This window comes from Xiphophorus couchianus, chromosome 2 (genome assembly GCF_001444195.1).
Source record: "Xiphophorus couchianus chromosome 2, X_couchianus-1.0, whole genome shotgun sequence".
In the NCBI taxonomy this organism is placed as follows: Eukaryota; Metazoa; Chordata; class Actinopteri; order Cyprinodontiformes; family Poeciliidae; genus Xiphophorus; species Xiphophorus couchianus.
Genome location: NC_040229.1, coordinates 491,356 through 511,749, shown reverse-complemented (window position 1 = coordinate 511,749; position 20,394 = coordinate 491,356). Strand labels below are relative to the sequence as shown.

Genomic DNA, 20,394 nt, shown 5'->3' with positions numbered 1-20,394 from the left:
TTTTTACGTGTATTTTTTTTTCAGCAAATACGAATATAATTAAATTATTATTGTGATACTTTGAAAACTATATATTTTTTCCACACAATTTATTTTTTTACAATACGAGGAGTAAAGATGAAATAAAGCGAAAGCGCTTGTGAATTCTGATTGGCTGTTGAACACTTCCGGTCTGTTAGTTTGAAAAGTGTTTTTCGCAGACGGTGGCCAGACCGTTACAGTTAAAAGGAGGCCCCAACAATGTTGCTGAATTTGGAGTTTAGTCGATAACTAATTATTTAACTAAAGAAGTTCTGCTCGGTAAGTTCGGTAAGACTTGAGCCGCAAACTTAAAAACGTTATTTCGTCCTTTACATACCTGTAAACTTTAGTTTAATGGAACGTAAACGGTGAATAAACTTGAAGCTAGCTTAAGAGCTAACGTTAAACTCCTCTTCGGTCGCTAACATATGTGATGTTAGTCATTATTTAATTAAAATGTATTCTACCTTTACAGCACCTAAATAAGTTTTAATATATTTGTGTGTTGGTTGTGTTTAACATTTTAAAGTCAGCTGACTTCTTGGTGTTGCCCAGGCCTTTGTTTTGGGGAAATTTCAAAGATGGCGCAGCGTCTGACTGGAGCAGATGGGGTAAGCAAGAAAACCTCCAGGGTCCGTGTAGCAGTCCGTCTGCGGCCTTACATGAGCAGACAAGATGAAAAAGAGGAAGGGCCTTGTGTTAGAGGCCTGGACTCCCAGAACCTGGAGATAATTAATTGGAGGAATGCAACGGAGACCGTGAAGTACCAGTAAGTGTTCCTACCCGAATTCTAGTTCTTAGTTTTGATGCAATTGATGGACAAAATAAACTCTAATTTGTCACTTTTTCACCTGAGGCTCACTGGTGAAAGCTAATCGAAGTAAAATGATCATTTTCAGTTTTTTTTTTTTTATGTGTATGCTCTTTAAATATATTTGTATATTTATACAAAAATGTCATTTACAGGATTGGTGGGAAAAACAAAAATATAGGAAGTTGAATTGAATAAAAATGAAGTGGGACATGTTTGGATCATGAACTTTAATCATAATATAATAAATTGGCACTAAATGTGTTATTTTTTATTTGTATCTTTAGTTTTGATGTTTTCCACGGAGAACAGACTACGCAGCAAGAAGTTTTCCTTTCCTCAGTGAAACCCATTTTGCCACACATTTTAAACGGACAAAATGCAAGTGTGTTTGCTTATGGACCGACAGGAGCTGGTATGTTAAATCTGTCTTATTATGGTAAATATTTTTAGTTTTAAGTGCTTGGAATCAGGAGATTCACTTTGAGCCTGAACGGTTTTCTTTGTTCTGTCTCGTTGAGCTTTTTTGTGCAGCGTATATTTGTTTTTCTCCTAACTCTTTAAAAATTTTAACAGGCAAGACCCACACCATGTTGGGAACTGGAGAGCAGCCAGGTGTGATCCCCCGAGCGGTGCGTGAAGTTTTTAATCTGGTCAGCGCCAAAGATGAGGATGAAGGATGGGACTACAGCATCGGCATGTCATATCTGGAAATTTATAATGAAAAAGTATGGCTTTTTAAACAGAAACACACCAGTAGCTGTAATTTATATAGTTAAAACTGACTTTATATTGACAAAACTCCCATAATTCCAAGTTAGTTGAAATTCTACCAATTAAAATTCAAAGCACTCAGTTTGTTTAAACATTATATGTTTCAGTAGCTCTTTTATTTTGCTTATAAAGTTACAATTTTAATGTGAGCTTTTAGAATGAGAAAACAGTTTTTGAAGTACCTGGATTCTAGAGGCGTTTATGGAAAAGTTTAATCTGAATTATTTAGCTAATCATTAGATTTGGAAGTTAATTTTATTTTTTTTTTTTTGCTTTGATTCAACCATTTTCTGTTAAAATTACTACTGCTTTCACCACTTTGAAGTCGAAACAACTTGGAGTCTTTAGATTAAAGTGTCTAAAACTTCTGTAAGGTCATACTTGATGGATATTGAAACTGCCTGAAGTTGTGCCATTTTTTTAACAAGTACTAAATCAAGCTGGATTGTGATTGGCCCATATTTCTTAATTGCTCTCTTTTTTCAGTCTGTATCATTTTAAAAGCTAAGCATTTTAACTTTGTGTAATCCATCGCAACCATTTGTCCTCTCAGGTTCTCGACCTTCTATCACCAAACTCCCAGGATTTGCCGATCAGAGAGAATAAGGACAAGAACATTCTCATTCCTGGCCTCACCTACACGGTTTTCTCCTCTTTCTCTGATTTCGACAAACATTTTATCCCTGCGACCCTGAACCGGACCACAGCTTCTACCAAGTTAAACCAGCGGTCCAGTCGAAGTCACGCTATTCTGCTCATCAAGGTCTGACATCAATATTCCAACTATGTTCATAATTACATGAAGTCAACGATCTGACAGCATCTTAACAGGTCGTGGTCTCTGAGCAGTAAATCAGGATTTGGTAGCTGGTGCTAAAATCAATTCTCTCCTGCAACACTCCCATTAGCAACTCCTGTGCTTCTTGGGACAAAAACCAGAGAGTTACAAACTCCTCGTTTCTGTTGTTTAATGTGTTTCCTTCTGTATTTTCTAGCTTTTAATATGAAGTACGTGATTCCAGATACCAATACCAGATATTGGATGTTTTCTTTCTAAATGATTGTTTCCACATTTTCGTTGAATTAGAGCAGACGTCTCCAACCTGAGGCTCTTTGGACCTTTCAAAGTGGCTTAACTAAAAATGATAAACGATTAAAAAAAGATATACATTGGATTTAAACAAACTGACACAAAGGCAGAAATAGTTTTATCTATTTTTATTAAGTTGAAAACTGTTTTACTTTGATGATTTTTCACCAATATCAACATCTCATTGCAGAAAATGTCAAGTGGAAAAAACTCTGGGGTTCACAATTTTAATAGCAAAAACTGTTTCGTTTTTTTAATTATTTTTACTTGCTAAATAAAGACTAAACTGAACACATAACATTTTAATGAAATAAGTGAAACAGTTGGGTTTCCGTAGACGGGATTTGTAAATTATAAACTTAAAACAAAAAAAGTGTCCTGCAGGTTTCTTCAGGAAAACACGTATTAAATTTTTCATCTTTTTCTGAATTTTTTCCCCCCTTTGCAACAAGAACATAACATGGCTCCCTCTGGCTTTATTTTGAAGTTTATTTAATAGGTGTGCATTTTAGTTGAGACCTCTGAATATTTTTGGTCCCCATTACCAATAAATTAAAAGCAAAACATGAAGTAAAAACTTCACTCCAACATCCTTTTTAAATCTGCATTGACTCTGATCAAGAGCCGCCCAGAATCATTCAGAGGGCCATAAATGGCCCCCAGACCACACTTTGGGCACCCCGGTTTAGATTTTCTCTTTGGATTTTTATTCAGGAGCGTTTCTGCTGCTTCCATTGTGAGATGTTTTCTGGAATCCTGCAGGATTCTTTAACCTTTTAAAAGGAAAATCTTTTATTTTTGTTCCTGCCGAACCTTCATGTTTTTGTTTTTCCATCCATCCAGGTGGTCCGGACTCAGCGGGCCTTGCCCCACCGACAGCAGACGGGGAAGCTGTACTTGGTGGACCTGGCTGGCTCCGAGGACAACCGTCGCACCGGCAACCAGGGCATCCGCCTGAAGGAAAGCGGCGCCATCAACCTGTCCCTCTTCACGCTCAGCAAAGTGGTGGACGCGCTCAACTCCGGCACGGCCGCCCGCATCCCGTACAGAGACAGCAAACTGACCCGGCTGCTGCAGGACTCTCTGGGCGGCTCGGCTCACTCCGTCATGATCACCAACATCGCTCCAGAGTACAGATATTACTTTGACACCTTCAGCGCGCTGAACTTCGCAGCCAAATCGAAGCTCATAGTGAACAAGCCGTTCACGAGAGAAACCGTGGCTGTGCCTGTGCTGCCAGGTGAGTCGGAGGCGCTTCATTTGACTTAAAAGGAACCAGAATCGTTGTTATGGAAATGCGCAAGATGCTGCTGAAGAAGATATTATAGCTTTGTTCACACTGCACAGTGTTGTAGTGATACACACATTAGTGCATCACTAATCTGCACACGGTAGCTCTATTTTCAAATTGACGCTTTCATTGAACAAACAGAACAGAAAATGGTAAAACTATCAATCCTGACAATAAGGACTGTTTTTTTTTTACATCATTAGTTTGAATTTATCGTAACAAGAATAAATGTTTATCACAATAAGAAATTTAGCACAACAAATGATACAATAAATGTCCACCGCTAATATAAACTGTTGGAGTGCAGATAAATGTAGGTTAAATGGAATAAAAGGCACAATCTGATAGAGAAACCTCACTTTGGCTAAGTGGCCACTAGAGGGCAGACATGCTACAAGACAGGAGATAACAGTGAGCAGTTTTCTCTAATCTTTAGATTTTCTTTAATCACATGCCTCATTTATTATTTTCCTCGCCTTCTGGATGTTTCATGCAGGAATAAGCTGCCGTTTTCTTTAATTTATCCTCTGCAGTGCAGCCATTTTTGCCCTGGAGAATCCTAAAGCCCATGTAAGAGTGCCCTGAATACTAAGCTGTTAATTTTCCCTCCGGCTCCAGTGAAGCGGTCCAGAGAGGAGCACGAAGCGGGGGGTTCTGGCGCCGAGCCACACAAGAAGAAGCAGAAAGACGAGAAGAAATCTGAGCAGGACGGCTCCTCCCCCTCAGTTCATTACCACAGGTTAAAGATCCCAGTTTAACATCTGATCGGCCGGTTTTCACTTTTCACAAACTCGATTTGCTCTGAAATGTCAATACTCAAGGTTACGATGAGTGGAAACCCTTAATGCTCTGGAGCCCATCTTGTGTGGTGCTTTAGTCCTGAACTTTGACCCCTGTCTCAGTATTTACTCCCCTTCTCTGGGCTTGGTTCTGTTTCAGTTTGTCAGAACCGTCGGTGATGGAGCGGTTGATAGCGCTGGAGAAGCTGATGATGAGCTGCCAGGACAAAGACCGGCAGAGCGTCCTGAAGGATGTGGCCCAGTCACGCAAAGAGATCCAGGTGACACACCGACCTGCGTCTCTCTGAGCTCCCGTACAAATGTTTCAGATTTCTGCAACACTTTATTTGACGGAATGTGCATAAGACCCACATAATGCCTGAGATGAACATGAAGAAATTTGACTGGGGATGAGAATCCAGAACCGGTTCTTAGTAGTTCACTTACTAGGAATCGTTGGGCTGCGTGGCTAATGGTTCTGCTTAGTGGTTTGTTGTGGAAAAAAACCTATTTCCAAGCACAGTTCAGGTAAAATCACTCAATCAGGTTTATTTATGAATTGTGCACAACTCAGAGAGCTTGTAGGACAATCAATAATGAAGCAAGTCTGAAACGGAAAGCTCTGCCAGGCAGAGACAACACATGAGTTTTGTACAAAGGGATAAAGGATCCAAAGCATGGAATCAGACTGGTTCCCATGCAGCTGGGGAAAAACAACGTCCAACCTTGTGCATGTAACCCAAACAGCTTTAACTTGGTGGGAATATACAAAACTTAGAATAAACATATAGCAATACAACTAGCAGGTTGGGACACGCTCCATTTTTTGCATTAGAAAATATTCAATATGACTGAAGCTTTGAAATGTGTTAGGGATGCTCCGATCAGGTTTTTTGCTGCCGATACCGATCACCCATCATGATCTTTGCCGATCGCCTGGACTGGCTGTTAATTTTTCGCGTTGGGTATGAATGATACTAAGTGATCTTCCAAAATGGAAATCTGATCTGGCAATAAATTCACCTAATTTAGACAAAAAACATGTGAAACACTTGCATCGGCTGTTCAGTCAAAAGGACAACTGAAAAACCTGCAATCAGTAAAACAGTAAAGTTCTCAGTCCCATAAATTATTAGTCAAATAAATCTCACAATATTGCTAAAAATGTCAAGTAATAAAGGAAACATTCATTCAACGTTAAACACAGGTTGCATTAAAATAAACAATCCTGAGTTTCTAAATCAAAGCGTCCTGAGAACGTGGCTGTTTTGTTCTGATTGGTTGTTTCTGACCGAGTAATTCTGCAGAACACAGGAGGAGGCAGAGGGGCTCGATTATTTTCAGAGATTATCTATCTTATGTCCTAACATAAGGACAGCGAAAGTTTTAAGTTTTAGCTAAATATATTGTATGAAACTCTGGTAGTGACATAAAGTATATATTTTGGTCATTTTGATTGTTGTTCTTCAGTAAAATATACTCTTTTCTTTTCAGAAATTTAACTGAAAACACATGAAATCCCCAGTTTTGTAGATTGTGCCAAATGCGAAACATCTACATATTTTGTCTTTTATGTTTTTCTTTACTATAACTTCTGTAAATTTGCTTTAGTTTACCTCAGCTGCATCAATCTTTGCACAGGTAATGTCTACAGGTGGATCTATGGTCCCTAAATATTTGTAGCCTTATTTCATATTTCTAAAAGATTTTTATACTATATAATGCAAAAGAAAATTCTGCAGATTTACAAAACATCCAAATTATTTTATGTTCATCCACATTTTCCTGAAACCATCACAGCTACTGTGACACTTGGAGTCTCCCCCAAGAGTGTGCTTTATTTTAATAACAGTGTTGAAATTGTTGATTGCTGAGAAAAACTAAATTAGATTTGGGTAGTCCAGGAAACCCAGCAGGGATTAAAGTCCGGCTGGGTCATCTGAAATGTTTTTGTTCAATCACTCCTCAGCCCGTTTAGTTTCTTTAATTTGTTGTGTTTGCTGGGGAATCTGGACGTTAAAACCCTAAGAAAGTAAAACTTCCCACTCAGAAGCTCAGCTGGTGCCGCTGTGATTCAGATTTCCGGTTTTTGTTGCTGCAGGAGCTGAAAGAGAAGCAGAGGGAGTTTGAAAGAAAGGCGATGTTGCTCAGCCAGCTGGCGAAGGAAAAGTCGAGTTCGAAAGACGAAGCTGCGTTCAAGAACACTCTGGCTCCCCTGCAGAGGAAACAGCCAAACGTTACAAAACCCAACAAGCAGCAGGCTGTGGTCCAACCGCTACAAGGTCAGAATGAAGGAAACCGTTTTATCACGGAGGAGGGCTGGGCGGTGAATCCATTTTTATCCAATTTTTGGTTTTTGAAGATTTAATTATTGGAAAATCAGGATTTTTTTTCCCTTTTATTCAACCAATGTCTACCATTTTGTTTGACAAGTGCGGTTTACAGCTTCTATTTGAATTTGCGTCAAATCTCTCACATAATATAAAACTCAGGCTACATTTTTGTTTTTTTATTACAAGAACAAAGACATAGTAATATGAGAATAATGTTACCAGAATAAACTTGTAACATTAAGAGAATAAAGTGGTAATTTTCAACCCAAAAATAACTAATCATGATTTTTCTCTTGTTAAAACAACTTTTTCCTCATAATTTTAAGACGTTCTAGTAAAATTGAATTGTTGTTCTGATAAAATTGACTATATTTTCATGATTAAATAAATCCTGTAGTCTGGCTCTGATGCTATATTGCAACTCAGAAAAAAATTTGTCATTTGGATTTTTTTAAATAGAAAAATGAGAACAAAAATGTATTGAAATCAAATCTGATTTAAAAAAAACCTATGATTTTTTTAAAGCTGTATCGCTCAGCCCTATTAAGAAGTTAAATTTTTAATTAATGACAAACTCATTTAAATTAACTCGGCCTCTTCTGTCCTTTTAAACGTCTTTGAATCAGACGGAGATAAATGTGGCACAGAGCTCCACAGTTTGTGCTTCCATAAAGTTCGTTTGGCTCTGATGTTTGTTCATCGATGAGATGGGAAATGATCCAAGAACCCATCTACGGTTCTGCAGCCAGTAACGGGTCAGATGACGATGAGGAGGGGAGTAACGTTTCCCCTCCTCAGCATCGTGGCGTGAAGCCCAGAAAACCCGCCACCGTTTTCATTCCTCTGTTTAAAACTGTTCATCATCACTGTAGTGCTTAAAGCTCTCAGTGAGACGGAGGAAAACGATTATAGGAAAATTTAGCATGTTTTTGTTTTTCCATTTTGTTTTCAACTGCTTATTTAAAATAAAAACACCCATCTGTTTTTTTTTTTATGTCTAGGAAATAAGTCGTTTCAGAAACAATAACCTGCCAGTGAAACTAGCACTTTTGTCATAAATATTCATCATCAATAGGAGTTATTTACTCAAAACAAACTTTTATAAAGTTACTTGTAAGTCAGTTTTGTCTTATTTCAGGTGTACACAGACACCTGCACCATTTTTGTTCAACAAAACATTTTAAAAGCCTAATCAATTACTAAAAACAAAAACGCCCGTTTTTTGGTGTCTGTAAGATGAGCCATTTCAAAAACGACGATCTGCCACTGAAACTAGCACCTTTTTATCAATATTGAGAAATAATTTACAAACTCTTGTATAGTTGCTTGTAAGCTAGCTTTGCCTTATTTCAACTGTACTAAGATGCCTACACTCTTTTTGTTCTGTTTGGGTCTCTACTGTTTCTTAAAACAGCCCAAGTTTTAAAAAATAACCCATCCCTTTTTTTTTAGCTGTATATTTGAGCACTGCTGTTGCCTAGCAACCCCAGTGAGTTCTGCCCGTTACCTAGCAACCCAAGCAGAACTCCATTGTGTTTTATCAGCTGGTTTTACTGCTGTGTGCTCTACAATGGCTGCTGGAAAAGAAAAATGTTTTGTTGACTTACCATCCAGAAACCACTTACTGCCTTTTTGTTGGTTGTACAGAAGGCTCCACTTCTGCTTTTCGTAGATGTACAGCTGTATACATTTTCTCGTGAGTGTAAATGTTGGGTGTGTGTGGCCAGCAGCAGATTATTTGGATTTAAAGAGACAGGATGCCCTGAAACAATTGATTCAGAAAAAAATTTCATTTTATGCAAAGAAAATTTAATAAACATGTTTTGTGTAGGCCGAAAACTGTCCTAACCTGTTGAGGGAAACAGAATGGGTCACATTTAAAGTATTAAATTATAGCCTTCTCCCCTCCTGCAGTGTCTCAGCTCCAGCCTCTTCAGCACCTCGCCGTCGTCAGGAAACAGTCGGTCTGCGTCACCAAGAAGGAGAAGAAGCTTTCAGAGATAGTCGAGGTCAGCAGCCGACGCTCTGGCTTGGCACATCTGCAGAGTTGCATCCATCAGATACAAGCTGATGCAGGGCATTTTCTGTTGAACACACACACACACATTCTGCAGGATGTCAGATTTATGGGTCAACTGTCTGCCCTCGTCTTCTAGCGTTGTTACAGATGAACACATGTTTACGGTTGAAATTAGCCGGTCAGATTATAATCTGGTTATTATTTTTTTCTATGGCAGCCTCCAGATGGTAAAGAAAACATGAAGGAGAGCTCCTGGGAGTCCCAGCTGGACACGTCGGTTCTGGATGAGTCCAAACAGAAAATCCTGCACATCCTGAATACGGGCTGCCTGAAAGAGCTGAAAGGCCTGCAGCAGATCGGAGACAAAAAGGCCAAACTCATCTTGGGCTGGAGGGAAATCCACGGCCACTTCACAAAGGTAGGAGGAGGAAAAATGTTTTATTAAACAACCTGAACCTCAAATGACTCTGTCACTTCCATTTATTTTTGTTTATTGCAGTTGGAAGATTTGACAAACGTGGAGAGCATGACTCAGAAGAGATTTTCTTCCTTCATGAAGGTAAATTGGTAAATCTTGTAATCAGATGCAGCTCAATTTTCTCATAAAAAGATTAGTCAGTTGTTGCTGTTATGCTTAAAAATACCAACAAATATTCAAATGTTTTTTTTTTGTTTGTTTTTTTTAAACTACTCAACAATCAACTAAACACGAACCATTTTAAGCTTTTTTGTTGTTGTAGGAATGGGGTCATGAATGAATAAATTCAGACACGGCAATTAAATCAAGAGACATTAATTAAAACGAATCTGTTTATTTTGGAATCCAAATATTCCAGAGTTCTTTTGAAGCTAAATTCTTTTTCCATGTGGAAACGGGATTTTCTCTCAGTTGTCGGTTTCATTGCTGTTGCCTTTGTTTACATCCAGACGCTGCGGGGGAAATTGCCCGTTGCTGCCTGAGTAAAAACCGTACAAGTTGGGATGAAGCTCTCCGTTACTGGCAGCTCCTTTCTGCTGATTGGGCCTCATGGATTGTTTGCTTTACGTCTTCCAGACGATTCATCCAGACTATTTCTAGCTTATTTTTTAACTAAATATAAGAACCTGACTGGTTGCACCAGCCGGCAGGTGGAACGTGTTTACATTCTGCATGACTTGACGGATTCCCGCTCTGACTTCATCATGTGATAAAACCCAGTCATGCTGCAGAAATTATACTGAGAGCATAAAAGATAAAACAAATCATAACATGACGTAAAAGGTGATGCCAATAAGCAAAGTTTTTTTTTTTTTTGGGAACTGTGATGAATTAAAGCTCTTCCTGAATCTAAATTGCCTCCAAGAGGAACAACATGCATTGTTTCTGTATGAAGAATCGCTTCACTTTTTAAAAATTTTTATTATTCTGCAACCTGAAAGGTTCCTGTTTTTTTAATTTTCTAAATACGTCTAAGTTTAATAATGTGACGACCACAATTTTCTTTCTGTTAACACAGCTGACGCCAAATGCTAAAATATTTTTTTTAATTTAGCGCGTTATGAAACATGTAGCCCTTTTATGCTGTGGAAAGGCAGTCGGCCATCTTGTCCGCTCATCAGCTTCAGTTTAACTCAATAACTTTCAATTCGCTATATTGTAATTTTTATTCCTTTAAACTTACTTACTCAAATTTAATCAGCCACTCTGTACTTCTATGATTTTTTTGTTGGATGTTTACTTGAATTAAAATATAAAAATGCTTAAATTTTTGATGCTCATTGATCTTTTTCTGTTTTTTGCAGGCAAACATCCTGAGTGCCATGGGAAAATGACTCGCCTCTTAAATATATATAATTCCTGTGACAAAGACTTTTTTTTTCTTTTTTGTTGCCTTTTGTAATATTTTTGTAGTAACATCTTTTTGCCTGGTGGTGGCACTCGCGTGCATTTTTTAATAAACCTCACCTGAACGCATTTCGTGTCTTATTTCAGAAATGTGATCACATGTTTATTATTTCTGCCTTGTTTCTTTATCAGTGGATAAATGTCAAACATTTTGCTTTTTTAGTTATTTTTATGGGGTTGGATGATAGCATGATGCTATCATCCAACCCCCACCTTCCTCCTCTTTCTCCTTCTGCACGTAGCCTGGTGGATTTCACTTCTCATTTCACACACACACACCCACACACACACCCCTCCTCCCGGATCTGCCCTCCCATCCAGGAGTCTCCATCCACCGCTGCTCACTGCATCGCCAGGATTCACCAACAAGCTTTCAATGCAACATTTACTACTAGATTTATTTATTTTTCTGTTCGTTCAACATAATGTTTGACTGCGTGTGATTTTTACTTGTTTTATTTTTGGGGGGAGAATTTCGCTCCCCACGATGCCAAATCCAGGGACAACCCGGCTGTAACGACAAGGCGTTGCAATAAAACGGTACGTTGGATTTTTCTGTTGAAAGAGAAAACTGCTTACATTAAATTAATATGTTAATACGTCGGCTTTTTTTTTTTAGCACTATAACCATCAGCTGAATACAAATGAGCAGCAGCGGAGCTAATTAACGCGCAGCCTCGATTCTTTCCTCCCTCGTCCATCACTATTTTCCTTTTGTCCTTTTTGTTTTATGTTTTTGCAAGTCGCTTTTGTAGAAGCAATCATATGGTGGTTAGCAGTTGTGTGCACACCTGCACAGAGACTAATGGCTGCCAGGGCGAAATCAAAGAAACCTGCCTTTGTATCCCCACCTCATGTCACCGTGACCCGCTTTTCTTTCTCCTCTTGCTTCACTGAAGTCACATTTCAGGCCCCATTTATAATGAATCTGGTGCATTTTTAATGTTTACAAAGCATCAGCGATACAGGAAGTGATTATAAAGGAGGATGAATGTCAAACAGGATTATCGTAAGTCTGAGTCTGCCTTTTTAAACTGTAAATATGCTGACGGAGGATGGATTTAAATAGTGGAAAAAATCTAAATGGGATTTCGTTAGTTTTTCCCCTTGACTGTAAGGTCTGCTTCGATGGGGTTGCATTTAATCAGACTGTAAATAGACGTAAAGCTTGTAAAATAAGCGCACTGTACTTATTTTTGACTAAATTATTATTTTGGATAGATATGCAAAAAATAAAACATCTAAAAGCAGATTAAACATGACATTTCAGAAATGCACATCTAAATTATTAAATGCAACAAAAAACTTGACACGGATCCTTCTGTGTATTGAATACCACTGGAATTTTTAATTTAATTTTTTTGTCTTTTACATATTTTATTTAACGGCGATTTGTTTGAAAACAAATAAATGTCATATTTGAGAAAAACTAACCTAAATCGTTAAAAATAACAAAAACTATAAGCCATCCTTCACTCTGCAGCCAATACAGTTAACTGACTGATTTAAGAAAGAATAACAATAATAAATCACCACGTCCTAATTAAAATATGACCAGAGCCGCGCGGTTCTGTGCCTTTTCCTGTCACTCCCGACCCACAGCATGACAGCAGCAGCTGAGTGGAATCGGTGCTGATCCGAGCAGAAAGGACGAAACAAAGACGCATAAATAAATAGCGGCCGCCACTTCTGAACGATCCCGATGTGCAAACAAAGCTGAAAGCCACCTGTTGTTGTAAATACACTCAAACTATCAGCGTTGTTTTCAACGGAAGAATATGTCAATATTGTGTTTTAAGTGACAAATAGGCGTTTGTTTGTTTAGTAATAGTAGTTTGTGTGTCATGGCGGAAAGCTAACGGCGGGAAGCCTTGAAGCTCCGTTAAGACCAATAAACAGGAACTCCTCGGTAAATTTACAACACTAAACAATTCATTTCGTCTTAAAGTAGAGATTAGGAATTAAATTAACTCTGTTAAATCAAACTATCCGCTTTCTTTTTTTTGTTTTACTGATCTGTTTACATACAAGCTAGCATTAGCATTGCAGCATGTAGCTAGTAGCTACATTTCAGAAAAGCAAGAGTTTCAGTGGGTTCTGTTATTAGGAAGTCATTTTTTACTTTATTTTTTATTTCTGTGACTCTTGTTGGCACAACCTCTGTTTGCTACCATATTCCTTTGTGTTTTTAACACTAAATAGAGATGAGGATTATGTTATACAATACAAAATGTTTTCCTATCCAAAATGAATAGTAAATTAACTAGAGTTTGGCATTTATTCCCAGTTCTGAGCTTAAATAACAAAAATATCTTTAAACAGTGGGAGGGAGAAAATGGTTCTTTATGGTCTGTTTATGGATTTTTCTCATGTGGTGGTTGGTAGGGAGTGTAAAGTCAAAAAACAGTCTTGTTTTGTTCTATACCAACTAACGTACAAGAAAACAAGACACATTTTTCAGATTTGTAATTGTGAAAAATCAAGAACTGACTGAAATCTCAAATTTATTATTCAAAACGGTGAAGATATAAAATAACTCCAGTAATTAACTCCAACTTTTGTAGTTTATTCACGTCAACCATTTCTAACTGTAACTTACCGACATTACCGGCTACCTCAGGTTTATTTTTTTAGCACTGCAGCAGAGGTAGGTGTTACAGGAAGCCAGAAAAGCTGCAATTTGAAACTAGCATTACTTCAATAATTGGGGGATTGTTTGGGATTCTATTTCATTGTATTACTTTTTTATCATGTACTCACCATTCTTAAGTATAACAAACTATCTTTGGTGTTGGCACTGCAGCACAGCTAGGTCTTACAGAAAGCTAGAAAAGCTTTGTACCTGAACTCCAAGCACCCATTGCTTCAAAGGCTGTAGTACCGTTTTAGTTTATTCACATGGCAGCCATTTCTAATAACAAACATTTTCAGCTTAATTTGTAGCATTGTAGTACAGGTAGATCTCCCAGGAAGCTAGAAAATTTAAACTCAGCCATGCCTCCAAATATTGTGGGGTTGTTTCTCATCCATTTGCTGATTTTTGACATTTTTTATCTACCATTTTTAAGCAAAACTGGATCTATTTGTGGTGTTGTCACTGTAGCACAGCTATGCTCCAAAGGAAGCTAGAAGAGCAGTGGTCTAAAACTCCAATCAGCTTCAAAAGTTGTGATTTGTAACTAAGTTAAACTGTTATGCCTCTTCAGGTTTAACTACAGACAGCACAGACAGGATTGGACCGGAATCAGAGGCTTAACTTTGGCGTCGTCATGGCCGTTAACATGAATCCATCTCCTGCCGTTTGGCCGGGGGAAGAACAGCCGTCGCTCATGGATCACGACGACCCCGTTTCCAGTCAGGCAGCCGTCATCCCCATGCCGTGCGGCTCGCCGGGGGGCGAAGAGCTCCTGCACAGCTGCGGCAGCCCGACCGACACCAGGCCGCCCCGCAGCAAGTCCAAAGGAGAACTGGTGATCGTCATCAACGAGAAACTGAAGAACGGTGAGTTCACTGCAAAAACACAAAACCTCACCAAGTATTTTTGTCTAGTCTCAAGTGCAAATATCTCAGCACACTTGAAATAAGACAAAATTAACTTACATTTAAGTTTTCAGCAAGATTAGGAGCTTATTTTAAGACAATAATTCCTTCTTATTGATGAAAAAATAACTTAAGTTGCAAATTATTTCACATTTTTCCCAACTTATAAGTGAAATAATCTGCCAATGGAAATAGAGCTAATGAATAATTATTTACTTAAAATAAGCTCTTATACTTTACTGAAAAGTTTTGAGCTTTATCTTATTTCAAGTGTACTGAGATATTTACACTAGAAACCACAAAAAAATACTTGGTGACATTTTGTTTTTGCAGTGTTTAATTAGATTTAAAATAACTATATGTGTACATATAATAATATGTACACTCAGGATTTTCTTTTAAATTATGCTTATCTTGTTTGACAGCAGAGTAGCTGAATACTCAGGATGCACACTGTAAAAAACAAAAACATTTTTCATGTTAAAATTGAAAAAGATCTGCCCAGTACTTTCTCAATATTTAATAATTTAGTTATTTTTATTTAAATATATATATATATATATATAATAGTTTTGTCTTATTTTAGGTGTACTAAAATGTTTTCACTAAAAACTAAAACGAAAATACTTGGTAAGATTTTGTGTTTTTGCAGTGTTTGACCTTGAACTGAGGCAGTGGGTGGGTGGAGGTTGGGTCGCATGCAGCTGCTTACTCAGCAAGCTCCGGGAAAGTCAAATCCCTCTGCATGGAGTCGCTCCCAAGAGAACACACACACACACACACACACACACACACACACACACACACTGAACATGCTGACTTTTTGTCCTTGTCACGTTTCACGTGCAGGTAACGGGATCCACCCCGGCCCCACAGAGAGCACCTCTCCAGTGATTTCCTCCCCGCCCAGAAGGCAGCACTCCATCTCCTACCCTCACCACGCCAAAACCAGGAAGGGCAGCCGGGCGGGCTCCATCGGCTACACCGCCTTCTCGCCCCGGCCGTCGCTGTCCCGGCACTCCAGCATCGCCACTAACCCTCCACTGGACCGAACCAAGGTCAAAGACTACCTCCTGCTGTCTGTGCTGGCCTGCTTCTGCCCCGTCTGGCCCATCAACATCGTCGGCTTCGTCTACTCCATCATGGTAAAAGCTGGTGGTGGAGAAAAGCAGCGGCATGCGGTTAGGGGTGTGGCCACCAGGGGGCACCAGAGAGAACAATTTCTGAGTTTCAAAAGTCGAATATTTTTTCTTTAAAGTCAAAAATAAAGTCGTAACGCTGCGAGAGTAAAGTCATATATGAATAAAGTAGTAATATTCTGACTGAATAAAGTCGTAGTATTTTGAGCATGAAGTTGTAATATTACAACTGAATAAAGTCGTCCTGTTTTAAGAATAAAGTCAGATGAGAATAACATTGAAATTATACAAGGTTAAAGTCATAATACTATGACTTTACTCTCATATTATTGTGAGCTTGTAGTTTTATGACTTTATTCTTGTCATTTCCTTTTTTATCTTCTCAGTGTGGCCCTAACAATCTGTTATACTGAATTATATTTAGCTGATCAAAGCATAATCAAAATCCTCCATTTTGGATCTTTGACTCGTCTGTGCCTCTCCGGTTCTTCGCCGCACGTCTCTGGGGAAAAGTTGTTGATAAACGAATGCTGGCGCCATCAGCAGCTAACAAACTTTTATTTATTCATGTTTTGTCCTTTCAGTCGAAGAACAGCCTGGAGCAGGGGAACCTGGACGGCGCCGTGCGTCTGGGTCGCGTGGCCAAGATGCTCTCAGTGGTGTCTCTAGTAGGAGGGACGGTCATTATCATCGCCTGCATTGTCAACCTGGCCAGTGAGTGTCCCAAATCTGACCTTTAACCCCTAACTACACCTCTTTACCCTCTGTGTATCTGTGCCCAGCTGAGCTGAACTCTCCTGTTTGTTCCACTTTAATATACCATCATGTCATCCCACCATATAGAGCTTAATCTGGCCCTAATCTGTAGCGTTGCAGCTGTGGCCGCCTGCATGCTGGGGTCCGATCGGCGCCGTCTGTTCCTCGTCCTGTTGCTTGTACCAACTGTGAAGTCTTGTTCCTGTATCTAAACGGCTCACAACATGAACGACTGTGTTCATTTATTGTGTTTTTTATTTTAAATAAAAAGATTCTGAGAACAGATTAGTGATCCGTGTTTGCACCTTGACCTCTTGGTAAAGATGTGGAAAAAACATTGAAATAAATGTTTAGAAAAATCCAACCTTTAGTTTGAGATTTATTAAATGCTTAAACTATAATACATATATGTTTGTTTTTTTAAAAAAATGAGCTGTTAGTGACAAACTAAGCTAATTCTGTAACTAAAGCATTTAAATCAAGCCTTTTAAAGTTAATCGAAGAAGCTCCTGATGGCCTGAGACGTAAATATGATGCGACAGAAACCAGTTTGTCTGATTCACTCTTCAAAATGGGAAAGAGCAGCGAACCCACCGTTTAAATGTTTTAGAATCTATCAAGTCCGGCCATATTTCTGTTACGCCTACAATTTTTTTTTTTTTTGCTTTAGATTTAGCAAACTATATTTTCTTGTTTCCATTTTCTGATTTATGACACTTTTTAAAAATATGTTTGTTCTTCTTTCCCATTTTGAATATTGTCATGGGAAGAGGAACTCTTTAATTTCTAATTCAGAAGTTCATAGATGTTGGTTTATTTCAAAATGTTAAAATACACAAAAAGACAAAAAGGTTTCTAAATATTTGGACAATAATTGCATCAACACTGATTTTATTGAATAAAATTATTTATTTTACTGAATAAATGTACTAAAACTAAAGAGATTTCCGGGTACGATTGGAACATAATTATATTATGTTGTATTTCAGTCATATGTTCTCTTGTGTTTTCAATTTTGAAGAGTAGCTAAATATTTATACACTAGGAAAAGTCACAGGTTTTCTTTTCTTTTTTTAATTAAAAGCTCCTCCATACTTATACTGCAATAAATTAGAATATTATTAAAAATGTATTTTATTTCAGTAAATTGTCACAATTTTGTAGATTTCTGATGTTTTCAAGCCTTTTTCTATAAATTATGTTAATTTTCTGCTTCCAACCAATGAAAACATGACACTTACCATTATATTATATTACATTATATTCTATAAAATAATAACGGTTATCTATGACATTAGATGAACATTTTTAATAAAAAACATGTTTAGCACCTTCTTACAGGTTATTTTCATTTTAATTTGACAAAGACGTAGAATATTCTAATTTACTGAATATGACTGCATTAATATTTCTGGTTGCAAAGTGTTAGTTTTTGCCATCAGTGATTTTATAAAAAGAAAATTTTATAATTCACAACCAAATTTTATATTGCTTTAACGTTAATGTAAAGTTTATTTAAATGATTTTTACACATCTATACCAAAGGTTTGGAAACAGTGACGGGAACCTGAAAGGGAAAGTAAATGAAAATGTATTTTTTCCGTCTATATTAGTTGAGTTTAAGCTGATTTTTATCTTTCTCTGCGTATTCACTGAGCCTTTTGGGTCTCATTACACCTGCGTCCTAATTGGCTCCATTTCAGAACCTCTGGGACTCGGCAGACTCTTGCTTTTTCCCCTCATTATGTAACTGTAGTCTGTAGATTACGTTGCAGATTACAGCTCTGACTAATACGCCTCCTTTTTTCTTTTTTTTTTTAGTAAATGTGAAGACTTGAGTTTCATCCCAGGATGAAACCAGATAAGGGAAATGAACGTCTGGCCCTCACCTGCACCACCGCCTAGTCATTACCCGGATGTGTGACCAACTCCTGATTCACAGCGCTTTACTTAGATTCCTGTAATCTCTATACAGCCCCCTTAATTGTTGTGGAAGAAATGAGAATAATCCGAAATGCTGCTGCTTTCCGTGTCGAGTCGGAGGACAGAAAAATATTTTTAAGCTCTACCTGCAACTGATAACAGGGAAGTGTTTACTGACTCTACAGCATCAATCGTGACAAAATGGCTGCCAAGTCGGCCCTCCTCTGCACCAGCTTGCCTGCTAAATCCCCTCAAACGCGGTAGAAGCTGCAGGATTTACAATGCAGTGGAAGAAACACTTTGAACCACACTGCGTCCTTTTTGTTCCAGACTGTCCTCTGTGACTTTCAGCACTTCAAAACGCCCCACATCTTGTGTTTGAGCATTTTCAGTGGTTAAAGCGGATGAAAGAGAGAAGGGAAGGGTTTAACTCGGACTAGGATTATGGAAAATCTCGCAGAGAAGGCACGCTGCAAGGAAAATACGTGCCAAATAAAAAAAGAAATTCAGTGGGGAATCTGCTTGCTTTCTCTCCTGACAGGAACATGAAATGTGTTTTTACTCTACGCCACTGTGAGCTGGGAGCGAAACACTGCTGTAGCAAAATCCAGTCCGGTTGGCTAAAGTGCATCATCCATCAACTCACCTTTTTATAAAGTTTGTAAACAATCCTTTTCAGACAGAATCGTGAACCCGTTAATGAACTCTGAACTGTGTTTTAGGAGCTGCGTTTCCGTCACAAATGTCCGTTAAGTTTATCAATATTCTGCTAATGTAAAAAAAACAACCACAATTTCGCAATTTTGGTGTTTCTATTAAATAAGAAACGTAATTTAAATCACATCCTGCATAAGTTATTAAAAACATGCTGCGATACCTTCCTCCTACCGCTTCCTGTCGTCTTCTTCTTCGTGGTTTGCGCCAGTGTCAACATCCGGTTGTTGATGTGACTTGTGTGACGAAAAAAAGTGTTTCCGTTTCAGTTTTTTTTAAATAAACTCATTTTGATGCGGACAAAAAAAAAACACATTTTTATTGAAAAGTGAGGTTTTTTAAATTAGCATGTTTCCAGTAAGGACATTTATTTTTGAAATGTGAACTCGTGTTTTTGATAAAACGTTTTGCTGCTATTATATTTTTAAATAAAAATTGGTTTAATTTACAAAACTGCAACAAAAACACTTTTTTCCGCGTCACACAAGTCACATGACCAACAACCGGATGTCGCCGCTGCTGCTGCCAACCAGGAAGGAGACAACAGGAAGTGGCAGGAAGAGTCGGGCGCTGCATGTTTTTAAATGACTTATCGTGGATAATACTTATTCACGTGTTATTTTAATTGCGTTTTTTATTTAATGGAAACACCACAATTGCGAAATTTAGTTATTTTTCCAACGTTAGCAGAATATTGACAAAGTTTTGGGCATATTTGTAATGGAAATGCAGCAACCATTTGATTACCAATCTGATCGCTTGCTATTTGCTGCAAAAGCACAAAATCTTACCAAGTATTTTCAGTCTAGTTTATAGTGCAAACATTTGAAATTAGATATAACCGACTTACAGGTAACTTTTCAGCAAGATACATGGGCTGTTTTTAAGTGAATAATTTTGTAATACTGATGAAAAAGCATCAGCTCCACTGGCAGATTATTTCACTACAACTTGGGAAAAATGTTTTGGTTAGAATGAAATAATCTACCAGTGGAACCAGTAATTTTTTAAATCAATATTAAGGAATTATTGACTTAAAACAAGCTCCTATATCTTGCTGAAAAGTTACTTGTGAGTTAATTTTGTTTATTTCAAGTGTACTAAGTCTTTGCACTAGAAACTATACAGAAAATACTCTGTAAGATTTATTATTTTTGCAGTTTTGTCGCCAGAGATGCAGCAGTAACCTCAGTTTCTATCCACAGGTGCTTTAAAACCAGACCTACTGTAGCGTTTTTGTCCTTTAATAAACTCCCTTACGGCTGATTTTCTTTTTTTATTATTACCCTGGATGTGTTGCTTTTACGTGTATAGCCCC

The 20,394-nt window shown here is 38.0% G+C and overlaps 2 protein-coding genes across 5 annotated transcripts; both read left to right on the top strand.

Annotated features, from left to right (window-relative positions):
- The first annotated feature begins 146 nt into the window (after positions 1 to 146).
- On the top strand, positions 147 to 11,073 carry kif22 (kinesin family member 22). 4 transcript variants are annotated; one of them, XM_028000851.1, is made up of 13 exons: positions 147 to 300; positions 577 to 790; positions 1,120 to 1,247; positions 1,409 to 1,560; positions 2,160 to 2,369; positions 3,540 to 3,936; positions 4,606 to 4,726; positions 4,927 to 5,047; positions 6,868 to 7,048; positions 9,014 to 9,108; positions 9,337 to 9,537; positions 9,619 to 9,678; positions 10,902 to 11,073. In XM_028000851.1, exons 2-13 carry the CDS (start codon positions 603 to 605, stop codon positions 10,929 to 10,931), a joined length of 1,884 nt encoding a protein of 627 aa, XP_027856652.1. In that variant the 5' UTR covers positions 147 to 300; positions 577 to 602; the 3' UTR covers positions 10,932 to 11,073. The 4 variants fall into 4 exon arrangements, with proteins under 4 accessions (XP_027856652.1, XP_027856662.1, XP_027856670.1 ...); XM_028000861.1 differs by having other exon boundaries at positions 152 to 309; XM_028000869.1 differs by having other exon boundaries at positions 164 to 300; positions 551 to 790.
- Positions 11,074 to 11,277: 204 nt separating this feature from the next.
- Positions 11,278 to 19,185, top strand: prrt2 (proline-rich transmembrane protein 2). The gene is made up of 5 exons (XM_028000890.1): positions 11,278 to 11,544; positions 14,211 to 14,505; positions 15,394 to 15,689; positions 16,268 to 16,397; positions 18,261 to 19,185. Exons 2-5 carry the CDS (start codon positions 14,274 to 14,276, stop codon positions 18,275 to 18,277), a joined length of 675 nt encoding a protein of 224 aa, XP_027856691.1. The 5' UTR covers positions 11,278 to 11,544; positions 14,211 to 14,273; the 3' UTR covers positions 18,278 to 19,185.
- Positions 19,186 to 20,394: the final 1,209 nt, after the last annotated feature.

Coding starts and splice junctions, on each gene's coding strand:
- kif22 (XM_028000851.1), top strand. CDS start 603: ATGGCGCAGCGTCTGACTGGAGCAGATGGGGTAAGCAAGAAAACCTCC. Junction 2,370..3,539: donor ACGCTATTCTGCTCATCAAG/GTCTGACATCAA, acceptor CCATCCATCCAG/GTGGTCCGGACTCAGCGGGC. Junction 9,679..10,901: donor GATTTTCTTCCTTCATGAAG/GTAAATTGGTAA, acceptor TGTTTTTTGCAG/GCAAACATCCTGAGTGCCAT.
- prrt2 (XM_028000890.1), top strand. CDS start 14,274: ATGGCCGTTAACATGAATCCATCTCCTGCCGTTTGGCCGGGGGAAGAA. Junction 14,506..15,393: donor CAACGAGAAACTGAAGAACG/GTGAGTTCACTG, acceptor TTTCACGTGCAG/GTAACGGGATCCACCCCGGC. Junction 15,690..16,267: donor GCTTCGTCTACTCCATCATG/GTAAAAGCTGGT, acceptor TTGTCCTTTCAG/TCGAAGAACAGCCTGGAGCA.